A 23,645-nucleotide genomic window follows, 5' to 3' on the forward strand; every position below is an offset into this window, starting at 1 on the left:
CTAAGATCAGGTGGCATAATTTATTGTCACCCAAATCAATCAGTTTGAATTTACCTTTTGTAAATAACTTATATTGAGGCTGAAATACAACTGTTTTCCTGGATATATCAGCCATTAATATTTTATTTGTTATCAGCAATTGCATTTATAACTTCGTTTTAAGCTCTTTCATTTTGAGCAGTTGTGAAATATTAGCATGTATGGGGGTCTGAATGAAAATGGACTGCGGTTCTAGTAATTATATTCTGCTTGGTAGAATCTTTAAATTTTTCTATGAGATAGGTATGTGTATAAGGAGAAATCTAATTTAAAGCAGTTAATTGGAGTGAGTGAGTGAAACAGAAATATAGCAAGTAAGTATGACATAGGAACTGACATTTGCAGTCCAAAAATGTGTATGGAACTGTATGTCACATAATGCAGTTTTCTTATAGTGCAGTGATTTTAATCATAGACAAATAAGTAGAGCTGACATGCCAGAAACATGTCAAACACAATCATCACTGAAAAATTGTTGCAAGGACTCTTTTCTAAAGGATAATCTTTGAATAACCATCTATGAGGTTGCTGATAGATTGTATGTGAGCAAGGGAAGATTCAGTACTATTCTGCATGAAAATTGCAGTAGAGCAATATTTGTGTGAAGTGAGTCTTTAAACATTTTGCTGGGGCCCAGAAGTCTTTGTCAATGGGTGTTTGCTTCTGACATTTGTTTTAACTACCACACAGACAGAAACAGCCATCTTTCGGTTATTGTGGTTTGTAATGAAACCTACTGTCATTTCTTCATTTCACAATGCAAATTAATATGAAATGGTTACATCTTGGTTCTCCTTGCCTCCCAAAATATCGTTCTTCAATTTAAGCTGGCCAAGTTCTAACCAAGAATGCCTGTATATTTGCAAAGACATAATATCACTTATGTGCATTATATCAAAAGGGGGGGGCAGTTTTGTATCTCTTGTTCCGGTTGGCCAATTGACAAAATTTATGCAGTCAAAAGTCATTATTTCGGACACCCATAATCCGGAATGATCTATAATCCGGACCTCAAAGCTTAAAAACTTTCTGCGCATGCGCCGCATTGACACATGCGCATAAGCGTTTACGTGTGCGCATAAGACCTTTTACGACTGCGCATGTGCGTGTGAGCAAGTGCAGAATACCTTTTCGCGTGCGCGTTTTACGTATAGCGGACGGTATAATCTAAAATTATCTATTTCAGTTAATGTTGATGATTGCGTTGTTCCTTAATCTTCGAATTGGATCTGGCTTATTATTTTTTGCAGACTGTAAGAGCAATTTTATAAAAGTTAACTTGAACTTTCGATTATGTCAAATAGAATTTCCGATTCTGGAGCTCCCAAAGGATCGTACAAAACAAAAGTATGTTTCGATGTTCATCAAACAAAAAGTGGAATTGCTGCAAAAAATGGATAAAGACATGAAGAATGTGACAGAGAGGTTAGTGAAAATGGAAAAATTTCGATTGACAAGTTAGTCGGTATTCTCGGCACAGATTACGGGACTTGAACAGCGGAACTTCGTAACTGAACAAGAAATTATGTCTGTTTATAAAATTAAATAGAAAGTATTATCACATAAAACGAAGCAACTTAAACAACTTACATTGAAAGAAATGTTTAATAAAGTAAACAAATATTAAGCTTTTTTTTTTTTTTTTTTTTTTGTAAATTTTGATACCCTTTAGATCATAATTGTTCTTTATTTCATAAATTACGGTTTCATATTTTTAATTTTAGAATTTCTGCATGCCATCTTACGAGATTTAAACTGATGATCTGTAATCCGGAATCGCCAAAGTCCCGACGAGTCCGGATTAACGACTTTTGACTGTATTACATTTCTCATGCCTCAAAAATGCAGCTTAGCAGTTTTGAAAGTGCAGCGAATGTCATTGATGATCATGTTCTCTTAACTAACAACACAGAGGATCAAAGACCAAAATACTGTATAAAACTCAAGTTAAAAGAATAATTAGTTATAATCTTTAAAATATGGTATTGTTTTTATTTGTCTTTCATGTAATGTTAAAATGAGTGAATATTTAATCTTGAACTTGTATGATTGGTTTCCTGAGAAAACGGGCATCCCATATTTAATGACTTTTTATAATATACTTGAAGGGTATCATTTGTGTTTTGCTGTCTTCGTTATTTTCAATGAAGCTATTAAGCACATTATTCTTCAGACCAAAATACTGTATAAAAATCAAGTTAAAAGAATAATTAATTATAATCTTTAAAATTTGGTATTGTTTTTATTTATCTTTCATGTAATGTAAAAATTGGTGAATATTTAACCTTTAACTTTTATGATTGGTTTTCTGAGAAAACTGGCATCCCATATTTAATGACTTTTTATAATATACTTGGAGGGTATGATATGTGTTTTGCTGCCTTCATTATTTTCAATGAAACTGTTAAGCACATTGTATTTAAAAATGAAATTATTAATCTTTTCTATGTATAAGTCACTTCATGTTTGTAAAAAGGTATATAAAAAATTATAAGGCTTTGTGTGATAATCAGCACCCACCAAGAAGTATTCATGAGGCAGTACACTGTGTTTTCAAAATAATAACAAAACCATGAAGTCATCAAAATGTATTTATGTGGCAACTAAGGCAGGCAGGCAGGCATGCATGCACAAATATGTTTTAATACATGTGGTTTTCCTTATTAGAGATTTGATGCTCATTTTTCGGATTAGTGTTTGTTTCACATTCAGTATTTTTTTCTCTTATAACAAATCATAATAGGACTGTATAGTTCATCTGCTGTTGAAAAAGAAAGTAATGCATTTTTTCAGAAATATATCACCTTGCCCAAAAGTAGAGAATGCAAAAATTCATATTCCATGAAGTTGTGCTTTTTAATTCCATAATGGTTGCTTAATGCAATGAATTTCATTTTACAGTAGTAAGCAATCTTAATAAAAACGGGTCTGAAAAATTTTGTTGTCTGCTTCGTTTTACCTGCTTGACAATGCATTCCCCTCTCTGCGAAATAGGAAGCCTATTGTGTTAAAAACCACAACCCTGTAGTGTTGACACCCTAATAACTTCTAAAGCTTCATAAGTGTCTGAAGAAGAGAGCAGTAGTTTTGTTCTTCAATAGAAATCCCTGAAGTTAGAAATTCCTGTGGTTATCTTTTGTAGTGCTGATTGCTGGCAACCGCTTTGAGGGGAGAAGGAAATTATGCTTTGCAGCGAAAAACTGGAGGAGGCATTTACTTCTACCACTTGGGCTGATCATATATTAAGCATTTGAGGACACAAGTATACTTGTGCGAATCACTGTGTTATGGTTTTCTCTTCCTGAGGTAACTGAGGCAAATCAGGGAGAGGGTTAGACGATTAAAGTTTATGGAAATGCAGTGTAAAACATTTCAAACAAAGTGATAAGAGTGCTGCAGGTCAGCATTTGGTTTGAAGATAGTCATATCACATTTACAAGAGTTAATCATTTCATTTATTGTTATACAAAAGAATATATGTCAGTGAAATTCTGTTGAAGGAGAGTTGGAATTATCTCCAAATACAATTCTGGATTGGGGGTGAAAAGTGTGCAGTGCTAAGTTTGCACTTGATGCTGAATTTATGCTGTTCTCTGACATTTTTTAAGCAAAAGAGATCTATATATATATGGAGAGGACAACAGCTTTTTTAATGCCAGGTTTGTGCACAATGCCATATTTATGCAATTCTTTGATTTTTTTTAAGCGAAAACAGATCATTGTCTACATGAGAAGAATAGTGCGAAACGAAAAAATCTTTAAGTTTTCTTGAAAAGGATATTTCATTACAAATGTTTCGTGCTTTTTAAGTCAATCTGTTTTATGGAATTCTTAGTGCAGTACCATTTTGAAAATGGGTATTGCCTTTTGCAAAAAGTCAATATCCATTTTCAAAATGGTAAAAGTTTTTTTTTTTCCCCAAAAAATTAGTGGAAAGTATGTTTTTAAAATAAATTCTGTTTTGAATTTCTGGCATAGCAGCACTGTGTTGTTCCATGTTTGTGCAGCATTTACGTACATCTGTTGGCAAGCCACTGATATTTTCGACTGTGTTAACATTTGTTTTTGTGTATTTAAAATGCCTTCTCCAACTAAGAAGCCTGCCGACTGTGAAATACAATCAGTGATCCGTTTTCTTAGTGCTAAAGATGTGAAAGCAGCTGAAATTCATCATCATATTAGTGAAGTGTATGGAGAAAACATGAGCGATGTAATGTACAGAAATGTGTTAGAGTGTTAAAGATGGTCATTAGAATGTTCATGTTGTTGAAATAAATGAAAAACTTCTTTCATTACTGAAGATTTGGTGTAGAAAGTTGACAAACGAGTGAAACAGAATCACAGTTCATCACCCTCTGCACAGTCTGGATCTAGCACCCAGTGACTATCACCTGTTGCTGCAGTTGAACAAGCTTCTGGTCATTCTGGTTCACCACGACGGTGATGATGAAGTCAAAACAACCATGTTGCAGTGGGTGTCAAATTGGAGGACAGACTTCTGTGAAGAAGGGAATACAAAATGTTGTATGACACAGTAAGTGCTGTAATTTTGGTGGGAATAATATAAATAATAGGTTGAGGTACAGGCTTTCATGTAAAAAATAAAATTGATGAGAAAATGATGCTTTTTTTTTTTTTTTTCCCATATGGCATTTAGTATATAAACATGCCTCATAGTTCTCTGAATTTTACATATTGTTGTCTTATGGGTTTGTGTGATTTGGGGTGATTGACGACAACACTTGCTTAAGTATCAAAACACGTTTACAGTCATCGAAAAACTATGACAAGCATGCTGAGACAGCTTCCAACTTGGTTCGGTCGTTCTCGGAACTCGATGTACTCTCGAGACTTTCCACGCTACAACTGATGATGCAGTCACCAATACACTCAATAACCTCAACGATGCACACTCTCGATGCACCAACTTGCAGTACACTGATGATACATCTCGACACTAGACTTCTATTCCATTTACAGGCAGGGTTTATATAGGTTTTGGCATGTCGTCGAGAACATTCTGCACCAAACTGGTAAGAATTTGTTCTTCATCCATCTATGGTATATCGCCAGTTTTGTCACCAAATAGATGATTTTGTGCCAAATATGGCAACCCTGCATTTCCTTGAAATTTTCTGGCAACCCTAAACCTGCTTTGTGGGGAAGCTGTCTTACTGCATCTGAACATTTCATAACAATATTCAAGAATTTGAAGGTTATTAAACCATGCAATTTTAGGATGGATTTCCTGTTATGCTGCATATCATTATGGATTTTATGTACATTTTTTAGCAAATATTTAACCATACAAAAGCAACAATTATGTGCTTTTTTGTGAAAACGGAACACCATGAAAATCTTGCTTGTTTAAAGTATCTAGATTAAATGCAGACAATATATTAACAGATGTAAGCAAAATTTCTGGTTTAAAAGTTAACCAGTTTCATTTCTCTATTAAATAGCACCCTTAGACATCTAAATTCAGTTATAATTTTACAAAAAAATGTTAATTTGATCTTTTTTAAGTAAAGTATTTAAAGTATCACTCTCAAATTGATTTCATTTTGTTAAATTCCATTGAGCATAGTAAAAGGAAAAATTGCTCCCTATGCTTTGTCATGCTGCTAACTACGCCATTAAAAAAAAATGTGATGCTCTATATAACATTGTGCGGTTGTTTGTTAGACCCATGATTGTGTGTGATGAAGATTATGTTTCGAAAATTAATTTGTGTCCAGCAATAAAAATTTATGTTCGATTCAGCCACGTCTGTCTTCAAGTCTCCTTCGAGTGTCATCTTTCTAACTATGCAGCAAAATTTCTCCTTGTTATAACACAGAGAACCACCACCAATCTATTGCAGCTTTTTCTTCAAATCATCTTATTACAGTAGGCTAAATTTGTTTTTATTACATTTGAGATGGTAGGATGATTTTTCTGTGTTCGGATGGAACTGTAATAGAAAAATTAATTCAGGCACTTCTAATCCTAAAGACTGTGTTATTCTTTGTGTGAATTGTTGTAAAACAAGTAAGTTACAAATTTTATTTTCAACCTCATAGCAGTGTCTGTATAATTAATCAAATATCTCTTCAAGTCATCTATTGTGTAATAGAAGTCAAGGGGAAGGGAGAAAAATGCAACCTATTACTAGCTGCTCAAACGTAATCTGGTGTCTGATTATAATTGAATTATTTAAGAGTGTTTTCAAAAGTACCAATGTTCAAATGTATTCCAATGCTTTTTAATTGTCAAATGTATTCCATTGCTTTTAATTTTTAATTGTCAGAGTTGGAAAAATTATTCACTTTTGCTTTCCCCAGTCACAAAATTGTTATCAATTGGTCTTATTCTGAAATTTTAGCACATAACTTTATCACTGTGTTGGGTTATTTAAATAAATTGTAGTATTGTTTGTTACAATAAAAATATAGAATTAAAATTTTATGGTGTCAAAAGATTTTAACTTTTCATAGTTATGTGCAATAAAATTAAGTAACAAATTTTAAGATATTTAAACTATTTTTAGGGAAAGATATTAAGATAAATAATTATATTTTTGAATTTATATTGAAAGTTCTGAACTGTTGATAAAATTTTATGTGAATGAAATAATTTTGGAAAAATGGTACAGAATATGATAAACAAATAGCATTGTTTAGTATTACTGTACCAAATATTAAATGTTCTGGTCAAAAAACTGAATAATTATAATTGGTATAAAATTATGTTAACTAACTTTAAAATTTATGGTTGGTAATATGTTCAGATAAACACTAAAGGCTCTCACTTTTATTTTTATCATTTATAATTATTTTTTTTAATATAATGGAGTGTGGTTAAATTTTGTTATGGTATGTTATAGTGCAGTTCAAAAAGGCCAGTTGCCTTTAAACAAGGAGCAAAGGCCTTTATAAGTAACTGCTGTGAGCGACCCTTTATCCATTGTTGAAAATTCACACATTAATTTGTTAATGTGGATTTGCCTGAGAAATGGAAATGTTTGTATAAAGAGAAAGCTATATGGTCTTCCATTGTGTACCAAATAAGTAAATTAGAAATGTCAATAATAATAGAAAGCATAATTTTAGTATTATTATTTCAATTGGCGTTTCAAATGAAAAATTAATTAAATTATTTTGAAATTTCCTGTGGTTTTGTAGTGTAATTAATATATGTATTTAAAACTTTTATATTTGATAAGTTGAAAACCCTAAACAGATATAATTATGAAATATATTTATTTCGTATTTTCTATTCACAAAATTATATGGTCTATGTTATTGTTGAAAAGGCAATCTAGAATTTTATTTTCAAGATTTAAATACCTAACTTGAGCATATAATTATTCATCTTAAATTTTAATTTTGTATATTTTTTACTTCAGTTAACTCATTTGAAGATTTTTTATGGCCATAAGTTGTAAATGCAAACTTTGCTAATCATACAATACTAAAAGCCAGTTACCTTTTTTAAGGAACAGAGATTTTTAGGTTCTGTTATAGTTAAGCATCCCTCAGCCATCATCGAGTTTTAACGCTGATTCACTTTGTGTGGACCTGCCCATTTTAACCCTTTAATGCGCGCGATATTATTTTTATAATTTTTTTAACTAAAAACTCTAGAAATTGAATATTATGATCCTAGAGACAAATAATATATGAATTAAAAAATCTACTCTTGCCCATTGTTCTGTGGGTGGTGGTCGCACTGTGAAACCACCGCACATCTAGAACTTTGAAACTTACTGATGTAGTAGGGAAAAAAGACTTACCATTTTCCGCACGCGTTTCCAATAAATGACGAAATTTACGGATTTAAAAAAAATGTATGTAAGAATCGCATTATATATAATTTTTTACATTATTTTACAAAGTAAATCGTCAGAAAAAATTAAAAAATAAACATTTATGTAATTTTTCTATAGCAGTGAAAATATGAGTACCTACATAATAAGGACATTTGGATAAATGGATTAAAAACTCAATAAAATAAGGATTAAAGAAAACTTTTTTTGTGTGTGTGTGTACACTGTTCAAAGCATGTTTTGTCTCTTTGGTACATCATAGACCCACATTGCACGTTTCACACATACATCTTGTTCTATGAGGTTTCTTCCTTGTGCTACAAAAATGGCCTGGATTTAAATTTCACTGGTATATGCGTTATTTAGTTTCTTTTCATCTGGCACATGAAATTTGTGGTTTTTTTATGTTAATGGGGGGGGGCTTGGTCTTTTTAGTTTTGTACGGATCATTCGTTTCCCATTCATACTTATTTTATTCGTATTTCGTCCCAAAATATTCAGAAAATATTTTTAATTTAAATAATTCTTCTACGCAATTTCTATTTTTAATTATAGCAAAGTATATTTCATTAAATTTAAACCACAGGAAATAATTTATAAAATCACAATACAAGCTTGGGGAACAAATGTGTTGATGTCATGGAAAAGTATTTGGAAAAGAAAGACCTTTTTACTAGGCAGGTGCATCTTTGTTTAGTAATAAAATAACTCTGTGGTTTCAAAGCCCTTTATCTATATCCGGGTAAAAATAAATATTCCTATTTGAAAAGCAAGCAAACGCCATTGAGAAGCAAACCCCAGTGGTTTCAAGGCGCGACCAACGAGCCTCCAGAGGATTGTAAGCATTGTGACACAATACTCTAGTGGTGCAGTGGGGTCATGCACTGAAACCACATAGCAAATGCCATACATATAGAGGGTTTTTTTACATATGCAGTTTAATTACTGTAATTTTTTATTGTTTATGATAGAAATCATGATGTGCGATGACTAACTTTTGAAATTTAAAGTTGTTTATATTAATAAAAGGAAGTTATTTTGTCTCGTCAAAAACGAATTTTAAAAGGCATCCGATCTGAAGTATTAATATCTAAAACATATATGATTCTACAGTCATTTTGTGTTATTTAGATGTAAAAGATCAGTAACCAATTCATTTTCACGCAAAAATTTCGGAAAAAAGAGGAGAAAAAAAAATTCAGAAAATGGTGGTTTCAGGGCGCGACCACTGCGCGTCAAAGGGAGTTGTTCTATTATTATATTATATTTTTTAGTTTTTTTTTACTAATTTATGAAGTACATTTTACACTGCTTTACAGTTAAGAAAATATGGATTGTTTTATAAATGTTAAATAATTAAATTTTAACACCAATTTCAAATATATCAAAGAAAATTTAGTTTTTACATTGAGGACAACAATTTTACTGAAGACTTTCAGCCTAGGAACTGCAGAACATTATGATGTTTAAGAGAAGATTTTTCAGAACTGTGAGCTTTTCTAGTTATATTTCTGGAAAAATTTGTGACATTGCAGTATTTTCACAGAAAAATGAACCTGCAGACTTTCAAAATTTCAGTCGAGTTTTCCAAGCACATTTACTGTTAAGAATTATATCTACCAGATTTTGTTATTTTAAAAAATTTAGATCAAAATTTTATTTCCCTTGTTTCGCTAATGCTTTCTTCTAAAATTTTTAGAACTGAGACCTTTCTCTCCTAAACAAAAACCTTTGTTTTGGTGAGCTTCCATATTGGATAATTACACACTTATCTTCTGTCTCTCTTCCTATAAAGATGCTATTTTGCTGTGCTCCCTTCCTATCGCTACGATATAAAAAATATAAATATTCTGTAAATAGGCATGATTAAACTGCCAGGTATATTATGGATGCAAATGTCAATTTTAATAAAAATGAATATTTAATCTTACTCAGGTGCCAGATTTTCTAGTTATTATGGATTCAACATTTTAGCATTCTGTGCAATCAGAATTCTTTCTGTTCAACATGGATCTAAGTGCTGTGCCATCAGTATTTCTGCATTTCTACATCTTGGTGTTCCTCCATCAGTATTTCTAATTTTTTTTGTTACATATATGTAGGAATATGTAAATGAATTAAATAAGTAGATGCTTGGAACAATGTCAGTTGATTCATTTAGAAGGGCTGCAATCATGGGTGATTGGAACACATATTCTTGATAAAACATTTCTGATGGAGACTCAGCTAACTTGGCACAAAGCACTTCTTGTTCTTTGGCAAATTTTACGTGTGTAAGTTCTTGCAGTATGCGAGTAAAGCAATGACAGCAATCTGGCTAGAGAAGGAAGCGGAGAATGAATATGATGTGTCTGAGATGAAAGACTGGTTCACAATGATTTAGTTTTAGGTCAGATTTATCTCCAGTGGCTAATTTTAAATTTTGATTCTGGATTTGAAACTGTTATTGGCTTAGGTGTTAAGCAAGAATTACATAGATTAATTTTGAATTAGAGTTTTTATCTCGCATATAAAAATTACTGTAGTAATTTTGAAGGCTGTTGGCATGTTAGTTGCAGTTGGTAGTGGTCAATTTTATATTTTTATCCTTGAGTTGCATATTCTTTAATAACATAATGGCATGGGCACAGTGTGTGTAACCATTTTTGGTCACACTTGTGTCTTTTCAACTTATTTGTAACAATTCCAATTGAGTGAAGAAAGTGCAGCAGCTGAGAGCAAGCAAGTTGATAGCAGAGAAGTCAGGAAGAGAGCTTGTGCAAGAACATTTGGTGCAAGATGATTTAGTTTTAAGTTTTGACTCTCAAAATTATTACTGGTGGAAGTGTTATGCAAATATCTGCATCATTAGCTGTAAGAATTCCTTAATTGTATATATGACATGGATTAATTTTGAAATGATACAATTTAGAAAGGTAAGCAGCTGCTCTTTTGGAAAGCTGAAATAACCTAATTAAAATACAGATTTAATGAACCACTGCAAATTAAAGCTAGGATTTTGATTAATTTATTTATTTTGATCTTATATATATATATTTGGGATGTATATTCGTTTGGTGTCAGCAGATGTTTAATATTCTGTTTTATTTTTCAGATTGCTGGGAAAGTGATGAAAACAAAACCAGCTATGGCAGCTATTGGCCGTTTGCATAACACTCCTCATTTAGATGAATTGATTTAAATTACTGTAGTTGTGGGAAAGTGTAAAGGATGATGAATTAAATATATATATATATGTGTGTGTGTGTGTATGTGTGTAGAAATAAAAGATCCAAATTACGTTTTTGACTCAAATTGATCTGAAAATTTATTGAAATGGATGTAAGCTTAATAATATACTGCATATGATGTGTATACTGCAGTTATCACAGAAGAAATTATTTTGCAACCTATTTTAGTATTATTTTATCGTAGCCTGTGAAATACCCTTTTTTTGTTGGGAATAAAGAATCAGTATTGTTGAGGGTGATGCAGTTTAAATGATAATTGGCTTATCTTTGGAATATGGTAACAGGTAGTTTGGCGACATTTTGGTAAGGCGATAAAGCTTACTAGCAAGGACTTAAGCAGTGCACATGGTCAACAGTGTGCGCAATGCCATTTTTGTGCAATTCTGGGATTTTTTTTAAGTGAAAATAGGTCGACGTGTACATGGATGACACCGTGTATGTGCGATTCTTAAAAACACGGCAAGCAGTGGGCGATTCTGCACTTTCTCACAATTTCGCACCTAATCTTTGTCATGATTAAGCACTTTTGTTCCATAAAAGTTCTAGCATAAGCTTAATTTGGCAAGCAGATTGTTGAAAAAAAATGTTGAGTTAAAAAAAAAATGCCTTTACTTTGTGAAAACAAAAGGGTGTCCAAAAAAAAAAAAAACAAAACTAGCAGGTTCCTGTAGCAGGGTTGGTCGCCAAAAAATCCCCAAGTTACCATAATCCGAAGATTAACCTGATAATTTTTTGTCTTAGAAATCTTGTGGAGTTCTAAATATGGTTTAATCTGCTTCAGAATTATTATCAAATTTCTTGATAATGCAGAGGTGATATTACGTGATAACTCTTTGAATTCAGGGAGGGAACATGGAAATGATGTAAATTTAAAAGAATGGTCTTCATGGAATCTACACCTGTAAGAAAGTGCAATCCATTAGGAGAAGTCATCTTCCCTACGAAGGCTCTTGGTTTGTTTTCTCCCTGTTGATAACACAGTTTCTTGTACCAGCGCCATTCTATCAATGAAGTCTTATTCTATTCGTTCCCTACTATATGCATCCTATTCATTTTTATTCTTCGCTACATTCCCCATCCTGTTAAGTACTACATTGTTTTGTAGTATGAATTTCATGTCTCCCATTTGAATTTTTGCGGAATAACGGCCAAAATCAGAAATCTTGCTGAAGTTTTTGCATGCTGGTCAAAGATAGTGATGCTGTGGGTGGCATGCATAGACTCCAGCTACTACGGATTCTCCATAGTTTCTACGGAAATTCATGATAAATTACAAGCTACGAAAAGTATGAGAAAAACTACGGATTTTACAGAAACAGCGTAGGAGAACCAGTACGCAAAACGGAACCAACTAATTCATCCAATGATTGGCTGAATACTCGTGTCATCATATATCACGTGTTGAGTGCATTGCTGGTTTTGAAGAATATATAATCTTAGGTCAGTAACTCCAACCGTTATTGACTAGTCCCACCCCGCAACATATGGTCTCCCAGGTTTGTTGCTGCTGCGTGTTTAGCTTGCCTTCGGCTCCATTGTTTATATTATGGCGAGAGCTTAGCGTCTGTCTTGTGAACTAGGATTCAGGTGGAAATTTTTTTCAATAATGCTACTTCGAACGAAAAAGCCAAAATTATCACAGCAAAAATTTAAAGATTCATATTCTTCAGAATTTCAGTGCATTAAAGCATCCGTAATTTCTGTGAATCACGCACACTGCAGTGTTCAAAAGAACAAAGACTTCTCAGTTGCGCATGCTGGAAAAGATGACTGTAAACGGCATGTTTTTTTCTCAAAAACATATAGAACTTTGCACTGTAAAATCTAAAGAAATAACGAATTTCTTAATAAAAGATGATGAAACAGGTCCTATCGAAGCCGAATGCTATTTTGTTCGATTTTTAATTGAACACAATCTACTGCTTTCTGTTTCGGATCATTACAAAGAGCTTTTCAAAGCAATGTTTCCGGATTCTGCCATAGCAAAAAAAAAATAAGCTGCCGTCATACCAAAACTGCCGCCATTGTGAAAATGCTTGCAGAAAGTACTGTTGCCGATATTATAAAATCAGTGTGCAATAACATCGTTTTCTCTAAGGACTGATGGAAGTAACGATAACAAACTGTATCCATTGATTATAACATAATACAGTAAAGGAAAGGAAGTGATAATTACGTCATTGATTTCTATTTTAGAGTGCACGAATAATACCGGAGAAGGTATTTTTAATTGTATAAATGAAAACTTTAAAAGCAAAGGTTTAGAATGGAAAAATTGCTTATCATTTTCTTCAGATAATGCTAGTGATATGATTGGAAAGTTTAAAGGTATAGCATCGTTTATCAAAATGCATCAACCAAGTATAATCATCCGAGGTTGTCCATACTACCTCTTGCATATAGCTGCAAAAAAGGCTACTGAAAAATTAATTGGCTCAGAAATCGAAATGTTGTTAGTAGATGTATATTTTTATTTGGAGAAGAGTTCGAAACGAAAGCATAACTTCAAAGTTGCTCAACAAATTTTGGGACAGAACGCAAAATCTCATAACATTTTGAAATATTGCAGTACGAGATGGTTGTCTCTTTTAGAATCTATAACAAGGATTTTGGAGCAGTGGGATGTGATAAATTTTTGTGGAGATCAACCAGATAACAGTGAGAATGAAGGAAAGAGATTGCAGAACGTTAAAAAAATGTTACTATCGCCTACCACCAAAGTGTACTTGTTATTTTTGAAAAATACTTTGTTTATAACAGCTCCTTATATACATAAATTCAGAAGAGAATTTATTAGATTCGTAAAACCATCAGTAATTTCTAAAGAAAATGAAGATTTAGTGATTGATGCAGAACAAGACTATATTTAAAAAATGCCAAGTTGAATGAAAGTGAAGTAAAATCGTTTTTCAATTCTGTGCAAGCTTTTTCTGTAACTGCATGTTCATATATAATAGATAAATTTCCACTAAATGATCCATTTCTAAAACATGCTGTTGCTGACATCAACTTGAGGACTGAAATTTCATTTTCATCTGTTCTTTACTTGATGAATACTTTTCCATCCATTATTGATGAAAAGTATCTTAATCAAGTGGAAATTGAATTTTCCATGTATCAAGTAGATGATTTGAAAGAATTGTAGATTTGCGTATTGATATAGCATGAGGAGAAATTGCCAAATTAAAAAATATGAATGGGTGTATTAAATACAAAGTATTGCCTACTGTAATGCTTGCTCTCTTAATAACACCTCATTCAAATGCAGATAGCGGAAGAATTTTTTCTATTATTAAAAAAAAAAATCGGACGGAATTTCGACCAAATTTAGGTCCTAAAACTCTCGAAGCGGTTTTGATTGAAAAAATAAATATGCAGGCAAATAAAGAACTGTGTTATAAAAAAAAAAAACATTCTCAAAATCAGAACTTACGCATGCTACATATAAATATTTGCATTCGTAAATTATAAGTATTTTTTTAATACTAATATATATTACTCTTGGTTATTTAACTTTTATTTCCCTGCGGAAATCAAATCCAGAGTAAAGATATATACATTCTGATTTTTTTCTGGATAGTAGTGTGGGAATCGTGCCTCAATGAAGCACCGAATGTCGCTACCTATCTCTATTTGGTAGGAACTCTCCAGGTTCCAGGATCTTCAGTTGGTTCGAGAAGTCCGACAGAACGCTCGCGAAGGAGCTACAACTAGACGCTTACTGGTCGCGCGTAGGCGATCGGACTTGGAACTTATCTAAAGTGACCGCACGTAGGTGGTCAGCTGTCACTTTTACATCTCCATACTGGAACAAGTTTTGTGATTACTCTCCTAAACATATTTAATCCATTTGTACATACTCATTCCGTTTATCTTTTCTATAAAAAAGGAATAAAACCTGATGCTTTGAATCGTGAGTGTGATCTCTGTTTGATAAGACGTCACCCTCACAACTATTGGGGCTCCAAGCCGGCGAACTTCAAAAAAGGTACTGTGAAAACTTTTCCTTCTTTAAGATAGTGATACTTGTGTTTCGTTTTAAAATGAGTTTCTTAAATAATTCAAACAAGAGTGATTTAAAATTAATTGCCGAAAGAATTGGAGAGAATGTTCCAGAAAATGCTAAAAAAGCTGACATTAGAAAATTCTGATGTCTTCAAAACGAATATTGAATTTGTTCGTGGCGTTGTCGGACGCCTAAGACAAGTAATGAACACTATCTGTTAGAAATCGAACGTCTTAAATTAGCCCAAATTGAGAAGCAAATTGAGCTAGAAAATTTAAAATCACAATCATTATCGGATGATAGAAGAAACGCACAGACTAGTGTCGAAAATTTACTGAAAACTGTTCCTGAGCGGCCAGAGGCATTGCATTTGTTTTTCATTTCATTGGAAAAAGCTTTTGCCACCAAAGAAGTTCCCAAAGACTTACAAACTGATATACTAATTAATTTGCTAGGGGTTAAAGCAAATAATGTTTTAACGTATGCAACTGAATAAGAATTGTCGAATTACAAAAAACTAAAAGAGTTGTTTTTAGCTGAATTTCAGCCAATTTGCATCGCGATTGACGGCAACATTTGAATACTACTGTCAGGTTAGGGAAACACGAAAGGATTTTAAAAAGTTATTTGATTTAATTGTTGCAGATAAATTGTATGAAACTTTGGATTTCAAAACGAAAGACTACATAGGTGTTCGCGAGAGCAGAACATGGTTTAATCCAACACAGTTAGGGCGAGAATGTGATTTATGTTTTTCATCCCGAGGAAAATCATTGTCTGAAATACATAACCCTAAAGTTCAGTCTAATGAATCGAAAGCACCAAGTGTTCAAAACCAAAGTATTAAAAATGACTCATTCCGTCGTAGCAAATTTAAAAATAAACAGGATGTCATTTCGTCGACGCCAGAGAGATCATGTTACGTCTGCGGGGGAAGGGGTGAAAATTTTCTTTCGCTAGGGATTGCGTAAAACGTAAACAAAGCGAATCGTATAAGGAAACAAAGAAAAAAGCAAAACAAGTGTTAATAACGTCAGTTTTATTCACGAGTTGCAATATGCTGATATTTTCGTAGAAAATAAAAAAATAAAAGCACTCATCGATTCAGGCGCTCAAGTTCCAGTCATAAATTCATCATTCATTCAAATAAAGACACCGCTGGATGGTAAAATAATACTTAGCTCATGTTTTAACGAAAAAAAAGGGGCAGATATCGCTAGAGTAGGATTATCGTTAAATAGCAATTCACCAAGGTTAGAAATCATTGTTGCAGCCGTAAATAAATTATCTGTTCCTTTAATTTTAACACCAAACATTTATTCTCTACTTATAAAAGTAAGTCGGGAAGACAAAAATGAAACATCTAATCCTGATACCGAAAATGATTTTAAAAGTTAATCATCATTACAAGAGTGTTTTTTTTATTAAATTTTGCAAATGTGATTGACGAATGTGATGTGGATTTCTTGCATGTTAGTAATGTGAACATTCGTAAGGATTTATCGTTATTGATTCATAATTATAAACCAAATAAAACTAAAGACACGAATTTAAAAATGAATATTGTGTTAAAAGATGATATTCCAGTATCGCAACGGTCTCGTTGATAAACAGATAGACGAGTGGTTGCAAAAGGGGATAATTAAACCATCTTGTTCCGAATACGCATTTCCAATTCTGTTATGTAAGAAACGTGATAAAACACATAGATTATGCGTAGACTTCAGACAGTTAAATAAAAAAGTAGTGAAAGATTCTTTCCCTATGGCCCAGGTAGAGGAAGTACTTGATCATTTGGGGGAAGCGAAAGTTTTTTCAACTTTGGATTTGACAAATGGTTTTTTCCACGTTCCAGTCGATGAAAGATGTACCAAATATTTAGCATTCATTTGTCATGCAGGTTTATTTGAATTTTTAAGAGCTTCGTTTGGTTTGACCACAAGTCCTAGTGTATTTTTAAAATTTATCTATAATGTATTCAGGGAATTAATAAGGGATAATACAGTTGTAATTTACATGGATGATTTTATCATATCTTCCCGTGATGAAAAAGAGGGATTAGAAAAACTTAAACGAGTTTTCAAAGTAGCTTCAGAATATGGACTAGAAATTAATTTTAAAAAATGTCAATTCCTTAAAAGAAAAATTGAATTTCTCGGTTATTTAATTGAAGAAGGTACAATTCGTCCATCTCCAAATAAGACCCTTGCAGTTAAAAATTTTCCTCAACCTAAGACCGTTAAGCAATTGCAAAGCTTCCTAGGTCTCGCAGGCTATTTTAGAAAATTTGTACCTGGTTATTCGAAAATAGCCAAACCATTGAGTGATATGCTTCGCAATGGTGTATAATTTGAATTTGGGCCAAGACAGAAGCAGGCATTTGACCACCTTAAAGAACTTTTGAGCAAAAGTCCTGTACTTAACATCTTTCAGCAGGGAAAACCTTTGGAATTACACACGGATGCTAGTAGTCATGGTTTCGGTGCAGTTTTTCTTCAACGCTCAGATGATGGACAGCTGCATCCAATCCATTACATGAGCAAGAAAACATCACCTCAACAAGAAAAAATGTCAAGTTATGAACTCGAAGTGCTAGCGATCGTCGAAGCCTTGAAAAAATTTCGAAGTTATCTCTTAGGCACAAAAATCAAAATAGTTACAGACTGCGATGCATTTCAGAAGACAATGCAGAAAAAAGATCTTACACCAAAGATAGCTAGATGGGCACTGCTACTCGAAGAGTTCGAATATGAAGTTATCCACAGATCCAATCAACAGATGAGGCATGTCGACGCATTAAGTAGGCATGCTGTTTGCATGGTCACTCGTTCGCAAAGCGAAATCACTACTAAGATCGCAAAAGTGCAACAGGCTGATGAGCGTCTTCAATTATTGAAAACTCTGGTCGAGAAAGGACTTAGAGATGACTATCTGCTAAAAGATAATGTGTTGTATCTGCAGGAGAGAGGTCGAGAACTCATCGTTGTGCCGGAAGCGATGGAATTCGAGATCATACGTGGCATACATAACAAAGGACGCTTTGCTGTACAAAAGACAGAAGATCTGTTGAAAAGAGATTTTCATATTTCGAATGCTACAAAGAAAATAGAGCACGTTATAATGAACTGTGTCGAGTGCATCCTCTGTAATAAAAAGCGAGGCAAAGCAGAAGGTCTATTGAACCCAATCCCAAAGGACAATATTCCGTTAAGCACATATCACATAGATTTTGTAGGACCCCTGACATCTACAGATAAGAGATACCGACATATATTTACAGTGGTAGATGCTTTTACAAAATTTGTCTGGTTTTACCCAGTCAAGACAACATAAACGGCAGAAGCTGTACAGAAACTAAAAATCCAACAAGCTGTCTTCGGAAATCCTTCAAGAATTATCTCTGACAAGGGATCTGCTTTCACTTCAAAGAACTTTGAGGAATACTGTAAAGATGAAGGAATTCAGCACATACAAATCACAACAGGCGTTCTAAGAGCCAACGGCCAGATCGAAAGAATTCATGGAACCCTTATTCCAGTGCTTGCAAAACTGTCAGTAGATGATCCTGCCAAATGGTTCAAATTTGTGCCTGACGTCCAAAGAATCATCAACAGCACCGTCAGTAGATCAACGAAATTCACTCCTTTCGAGCTGATGACAGGCGTGAAAATGAGAAATAAGGCAGACGAAAGAATTAAAGAAATTCTCGATGAACAATTCCTGAACTCCACCATCCAGGAGAAAGAATCTATTCGTGAAGAGGCTAAAGCGAATATCTTAAAACTGCAGGAGGAGAACCGACGACAATACAATCGACGTCGTAGAACCGCTCCACTCTACAAAGTCAACGACCTAGTAGCCATTAAAAGAACCCAGTTAGGAGGCGGTCTCAAGCTAAGACCTAAATTCTTAGGACCTTATAAAGTGATCAAGATTAAGCCACATGATCGATACGATGTAGCCAAAGTAGGATCTCATGAAGGACCTGAAGCAACTTCCACTTCGGCAGACCACATGAAGCTTTGGTCTGATGACATCGCAACTTGAGATTATTTTGCAAACTATTTTTCAAATGTTTCTCTTTTTTTTTTTTTTTTTTCTATTTTGTGTTTTACAGATGTATTCCTGTGTTCGGAGGTCCTCACCTGGCGATGGCCGAGCGTGTGGGAATCGTGCTTCAACGAAGCACCAGATGTCGCTACCTATCTCTATTTGGTAGGAACTCTCCAGGTTCCAGGATCTTCAGTTGGTTCGAGAAGTCCGACAGAAGCGGTCTGACGGAACGCTCGCGAAGGAGCTACAACTAGACGCTTACTGGTCGCGCGTAGGCGATCGGACTTGGAACTTATAGTGACCGCACGCAGGTGGTCAGCTGTCACTTTTACATCTCCATACTGGAACAAGTTTTGTGATTACTCTCCTAAACATATTAAATCCATTTGTACATACTCATTCCGTTTATCTTTTCTTCTATAAAAAAGGAATAAAACCTGATGCTTTGAATCGTGAGTGTAATCTCTGTTTGATGATAAGACGTCACCCTCACAGTAGTGATTTAAAATACTTGCTTTTTCATATAATAGTAGATTTAGTTATATACATGCTTGTGACATTACGCGCGCGTTTTCAAAGTTGTGAAAATGTCATTCGCGCGTTGACTACTGACGAGTTCTGCTGCAGGTTGGAGTCTATGGGCATGGTAATTAATGCACATGGCTTAAATACAGGTGGTAGAGAATGTCATTACGGTAGGTAACTATTATTTGAAAGGAATTCTTGAACGTCATATTATCTTGTTCCTGGATATCATTGGCAAAGCATTTCTTTTTATGGAACATGATGCTCACAAGCTGAAGTGAATTGGAAGCAGGCGGGTAATCTATGAAAACTATTTTACAAATTTTTAACTTTGTTTAGCCTGTCAACACTGAATATTTCATTTCGATGTAATTTTAAAATATGCTCTTAAATTATTCCACAGTTGTACATCACTACGTTAAGTTACGTTTTGGTTTAAAGAATTTTACCACATTTATGCCTAGGAAACAAAATGTGAAATGGTGAATTATTTTCAGTATCTTGAAACTCCCGACTTCTAGTTATTTGTCCGTAGGTTTTTAGCTCCAGAATTGAAGGAAACTGGTTAAGAATACACATAAATAAAATTACATCCCATAACTGTTATTATACAAAACTGTCATTGCAAAATTTATGCGCCACATCTTTCAGATATTCCATTATTTCTCGATTTTCAAAATCTTCAACACTTACTTTAATTCTCATATCAGCTCGCAGATACCTGCGGCGGTTCATCTCACGTACTAATTGTTCATAACATTGATCAATTGATTTTTGAACACGTCTGAGACCATCTATGAATTTCCATAATGTGGAGTGTGAAACACCAAATTCGGACTGTAGACGCCTGTGCGCTGCTTCCGCCAAATTATTGGTGCGTCCTTCGTTATTTAAAGTTCTAGCATAACATGGCCACATTTCTGGTTTAAAAGTAGGACGACGGCGACGATTATTTCTCTGAATCCTTCCAACGTAATAATCTCCAAAGTAATCTAAAATTGGGGTTAACTCATTGGGTAAATTCTCACTCAAAATTTCTAAAGCATTTTCTTCGATAGGCACAAAGTTCTTCGATAGGCACAAAACTTAACGTAGGAATCATACGTACATAGAGAGCAAAATCAGCATCGGTATTATATCGTTGTATTAAATGGAATTCTGCTAATTTGAGCTTCATATTTTTCACAAAGGTGGAACAAGCACCCTTGAATTTCTGCGTTTGGAAATTTGCTTGAAAAGGTGTTAATTAAGGCAATTTCAAAATTTAAAGAAATGTTTTCGGCTTAAAAAGTGATCGTCTTGACTTATTTCAATCGTGTGTACAGTAAGACCCCGCTTAACGCTGTTTCGGTTTAGCGCTCTTTTATTTCAACCCGGGCATTCCACGAAATCGCTCGCAGCATACGGGGATTCCCCGAAATATTATGCAGCGATAGGTTTCAAATACATATTTGAAAGAGTGTACTTGTATTTCTTGTTTGGTGCGGTATTGTACAGACATGTTTTGAAGGGGTAAATGTGGAAGATGTCGAAGAAATAATTCAAGAAGCAGCGGCTAGTCTTTCTAATGATGAGCTCGAGGAATTAACTGAACAAGAAGAAAACAAAAATGTTGACAGCAGTGATTTAGAAGAAGAGCAAAAAGAACTTTCGATGGCGTTTGTAAAAAGGAGTTTGTCTACCATAACTGAAATAATGGATCAATTCATTGAAAATGATCCGAATTTTGACAGGAGCTCAAAAGTAAGGCGTGGTGTTAGAGATGCTCTATCCGTTTATGAAGAACTTATGAGAACTTTATGAGAACAACGCAAAAGAAAAAGGCAAACAACATTAGATGCTTTTGTCACAAAAAGGCAGAACACTGAAAACGCGGAAGGCTAACTAAATATGACTGACTTAGAATTTTATTTGTTTTTTTTAAGAATATTCGTTTTGTTATTTATATTTTGTTTTTATTTTTGCAAGAAATAATAATGTGGTATTAATTTGAGCTTTAAGAAATAAATGTTTGGTTTTATTTTTATTAAAAAAACATACTTTTTAAATTTAATACCTAACCAATTTCCTAGCCATCTTCCCCTAACCCCAATATTTACATGTAAAGATAGCCTCGTTTAGCGCTGTTTCGCATTACGCTCTACTTTGATGTAAGGCTCCTCTAAACCAGGCTGAATCACCAACGTTTCTCTCTTGGCGAGGGAGTGAACGCGCTGCCAATTTTGGCGCGTTTATCGCACACGCTGGCTGAATGTCTGCTGTTTTTTTAAAGATTTATTTTATAGACGCGCGGTATTCAGCGCATATAAACTTTTCGGATAATTTATTAATTCTCGAATAGTATATAGACGTTTTCACTTAAATAAAAATTTCGCGTATATTTTGTAAACATATTCAAAATAACTTATTCTTTAGATGTTTCACTTTCGTTAGCAGACTATAATAAATAAGATATGAATAAAAACTTTCAATAGTGTCAAATGGGGAAATAGTTAAAGCGTAGAGTGTGCAAATAAATTTATCTTAATGACATTTTAACAAAAATTTCCATAAAAACACTGTAAATTCATACTAAAAAAAATAACTTAAGAATATGTTGTCATTTAAGTCTGAGGTACATGGAAATAATTGTGCAAGATTCTGAAGAAACACTTTCTTTTAAATGTGTGAAATATTTCATAACATAATATGGAAGAAGAAAGTACAGCATTCTGTGTTTTGGATGCTTTTCATCAAATGTAATATAAATACGAACTAGAAACCGTAATAAAAAGTCCTTCCTCTTCAATCAGATCACCTTTGTGTTGCATTGTATTTGTAATACTTCTAAAAATCCAGTTTTTACCTAAATTAAAAAAACAGTTATTCCATAAAAGATAATAACTTTGAACGTATATAGAATGAATTTTGTAATTTGAGTTATGTTACAAAATAATTCATAGTTTATATATTTTATACTAATAATTTAGATAAAACCTGTCCAATTTAAGAATGTGTGTTAACCACATTCTTAAATTGTAAAAGGACGACTTAACCACATGTAATTCATTTCAAAGCATAAAAGAAAGCTTATTTTTTATTTTACACAGCAACAGCATTTTCATGCAGTCAAGTTTTTTTAACTGCTAGTTATTATACATAATACTTAATTTTAAACCCATTCTTATTAGAAAGCATAACTAAGAAACTTCTTTTTAAAGCACCACAGTGATTGCAAAGAATGTCGTTAAATTTACAAAAGTATTGAAGATATATTGAACAGCATTATAACAAGAAAGTACTGTACAAAATATGTAAATTTAGCATAACTTCTTTTTTAATATTTGCATAGTTTCCTCCAAATGAACCTTAATGGGAAGTTATCTTGCGAAAATTTAAAAGTATTAAAATGGCCTCTATTTAAGATGTAACTGCATTTATAATTATTTTGTAATTGCGAATAGATTATATTATTGCAATTAGATTATGCACTTACAACATAATTGCATAAAGTAATGAAATTAAGAGTTCACAGATACAATGTAATATAATTACAATGCAATTACCTAAATTGTAATTATAATCACTTATTTCATACCACAATATTATTACAATCACAATGTAATTTAAATTGGGTACTATATTTGCATACCCTCCACTCAAAAGGAGGTACTGATAAGCCTGGAAGTTATTATCAACAAAAAGCCTGTTCAGGACAGTTTGATGACAATTTCCACCGGGCGAAAAGTACATTCTTAAGCCCAGGCAAATCATGACAATAAAAATCATTTAGTCTTATGATTCACTATATTTTAAACCCTAAATTTGAATTCTGCACCAAATTATTTACCTATATTTTAACATACTTTATGAATTATTAGAAGCGATATGGCAAATATCTTCTAAAAATAACTGTAAAATATTTGTATCCATTAATTGATTCAGATACACACTTTTATTATTTAAGTATATCAAAATAACAGTTTCATGTTCCTGAAATACAAAA

At 33.2% G+C, this 23,645-nt stretch overlaps 1 protein-coding gene across 1 annotated transcript in view; it reads left to right on the top strand.

Moving 5' to 3' along the window:
• The window catches only part of UQCR-C2 (Ubiquinol-cytochrome c reductase core protein 2), a 119,998-nt gene extending 108,864 nt beyond the window's left edge, over positions 1-11,134 (top strand). Inside the window, exon 14 of the mRNA XM_035359231.2 lies at positions 10,941-11,134. Within this exon, the coding sequence (XP_035215122.2) occupies positions 10,941-11,027 (87 nt within the window). The 3' untranslated portion in view covers positions 11,028-11,134. The remainder of the gene's footprint in view (positions 1-10,940) is intronic.
• The last annotated feature ends 12,511 nt before the right edge of the window (positions 11,135-23,645 follow it).

Source organism: Stegodyphus dumicola, chromosome X1, assembly GCF_044657685.1.
Source record: "Stegodyphus dumicola isolate Sdum_Otavi_A_Nest chromosome X1, ASM4465768v1".
Lineage (NCBI taxonomy): Eukaryota > Metazoa > Arthropoda > Arachnida > Araneae > Eresidae > Stegodyphus > Stegodyphus dumicola.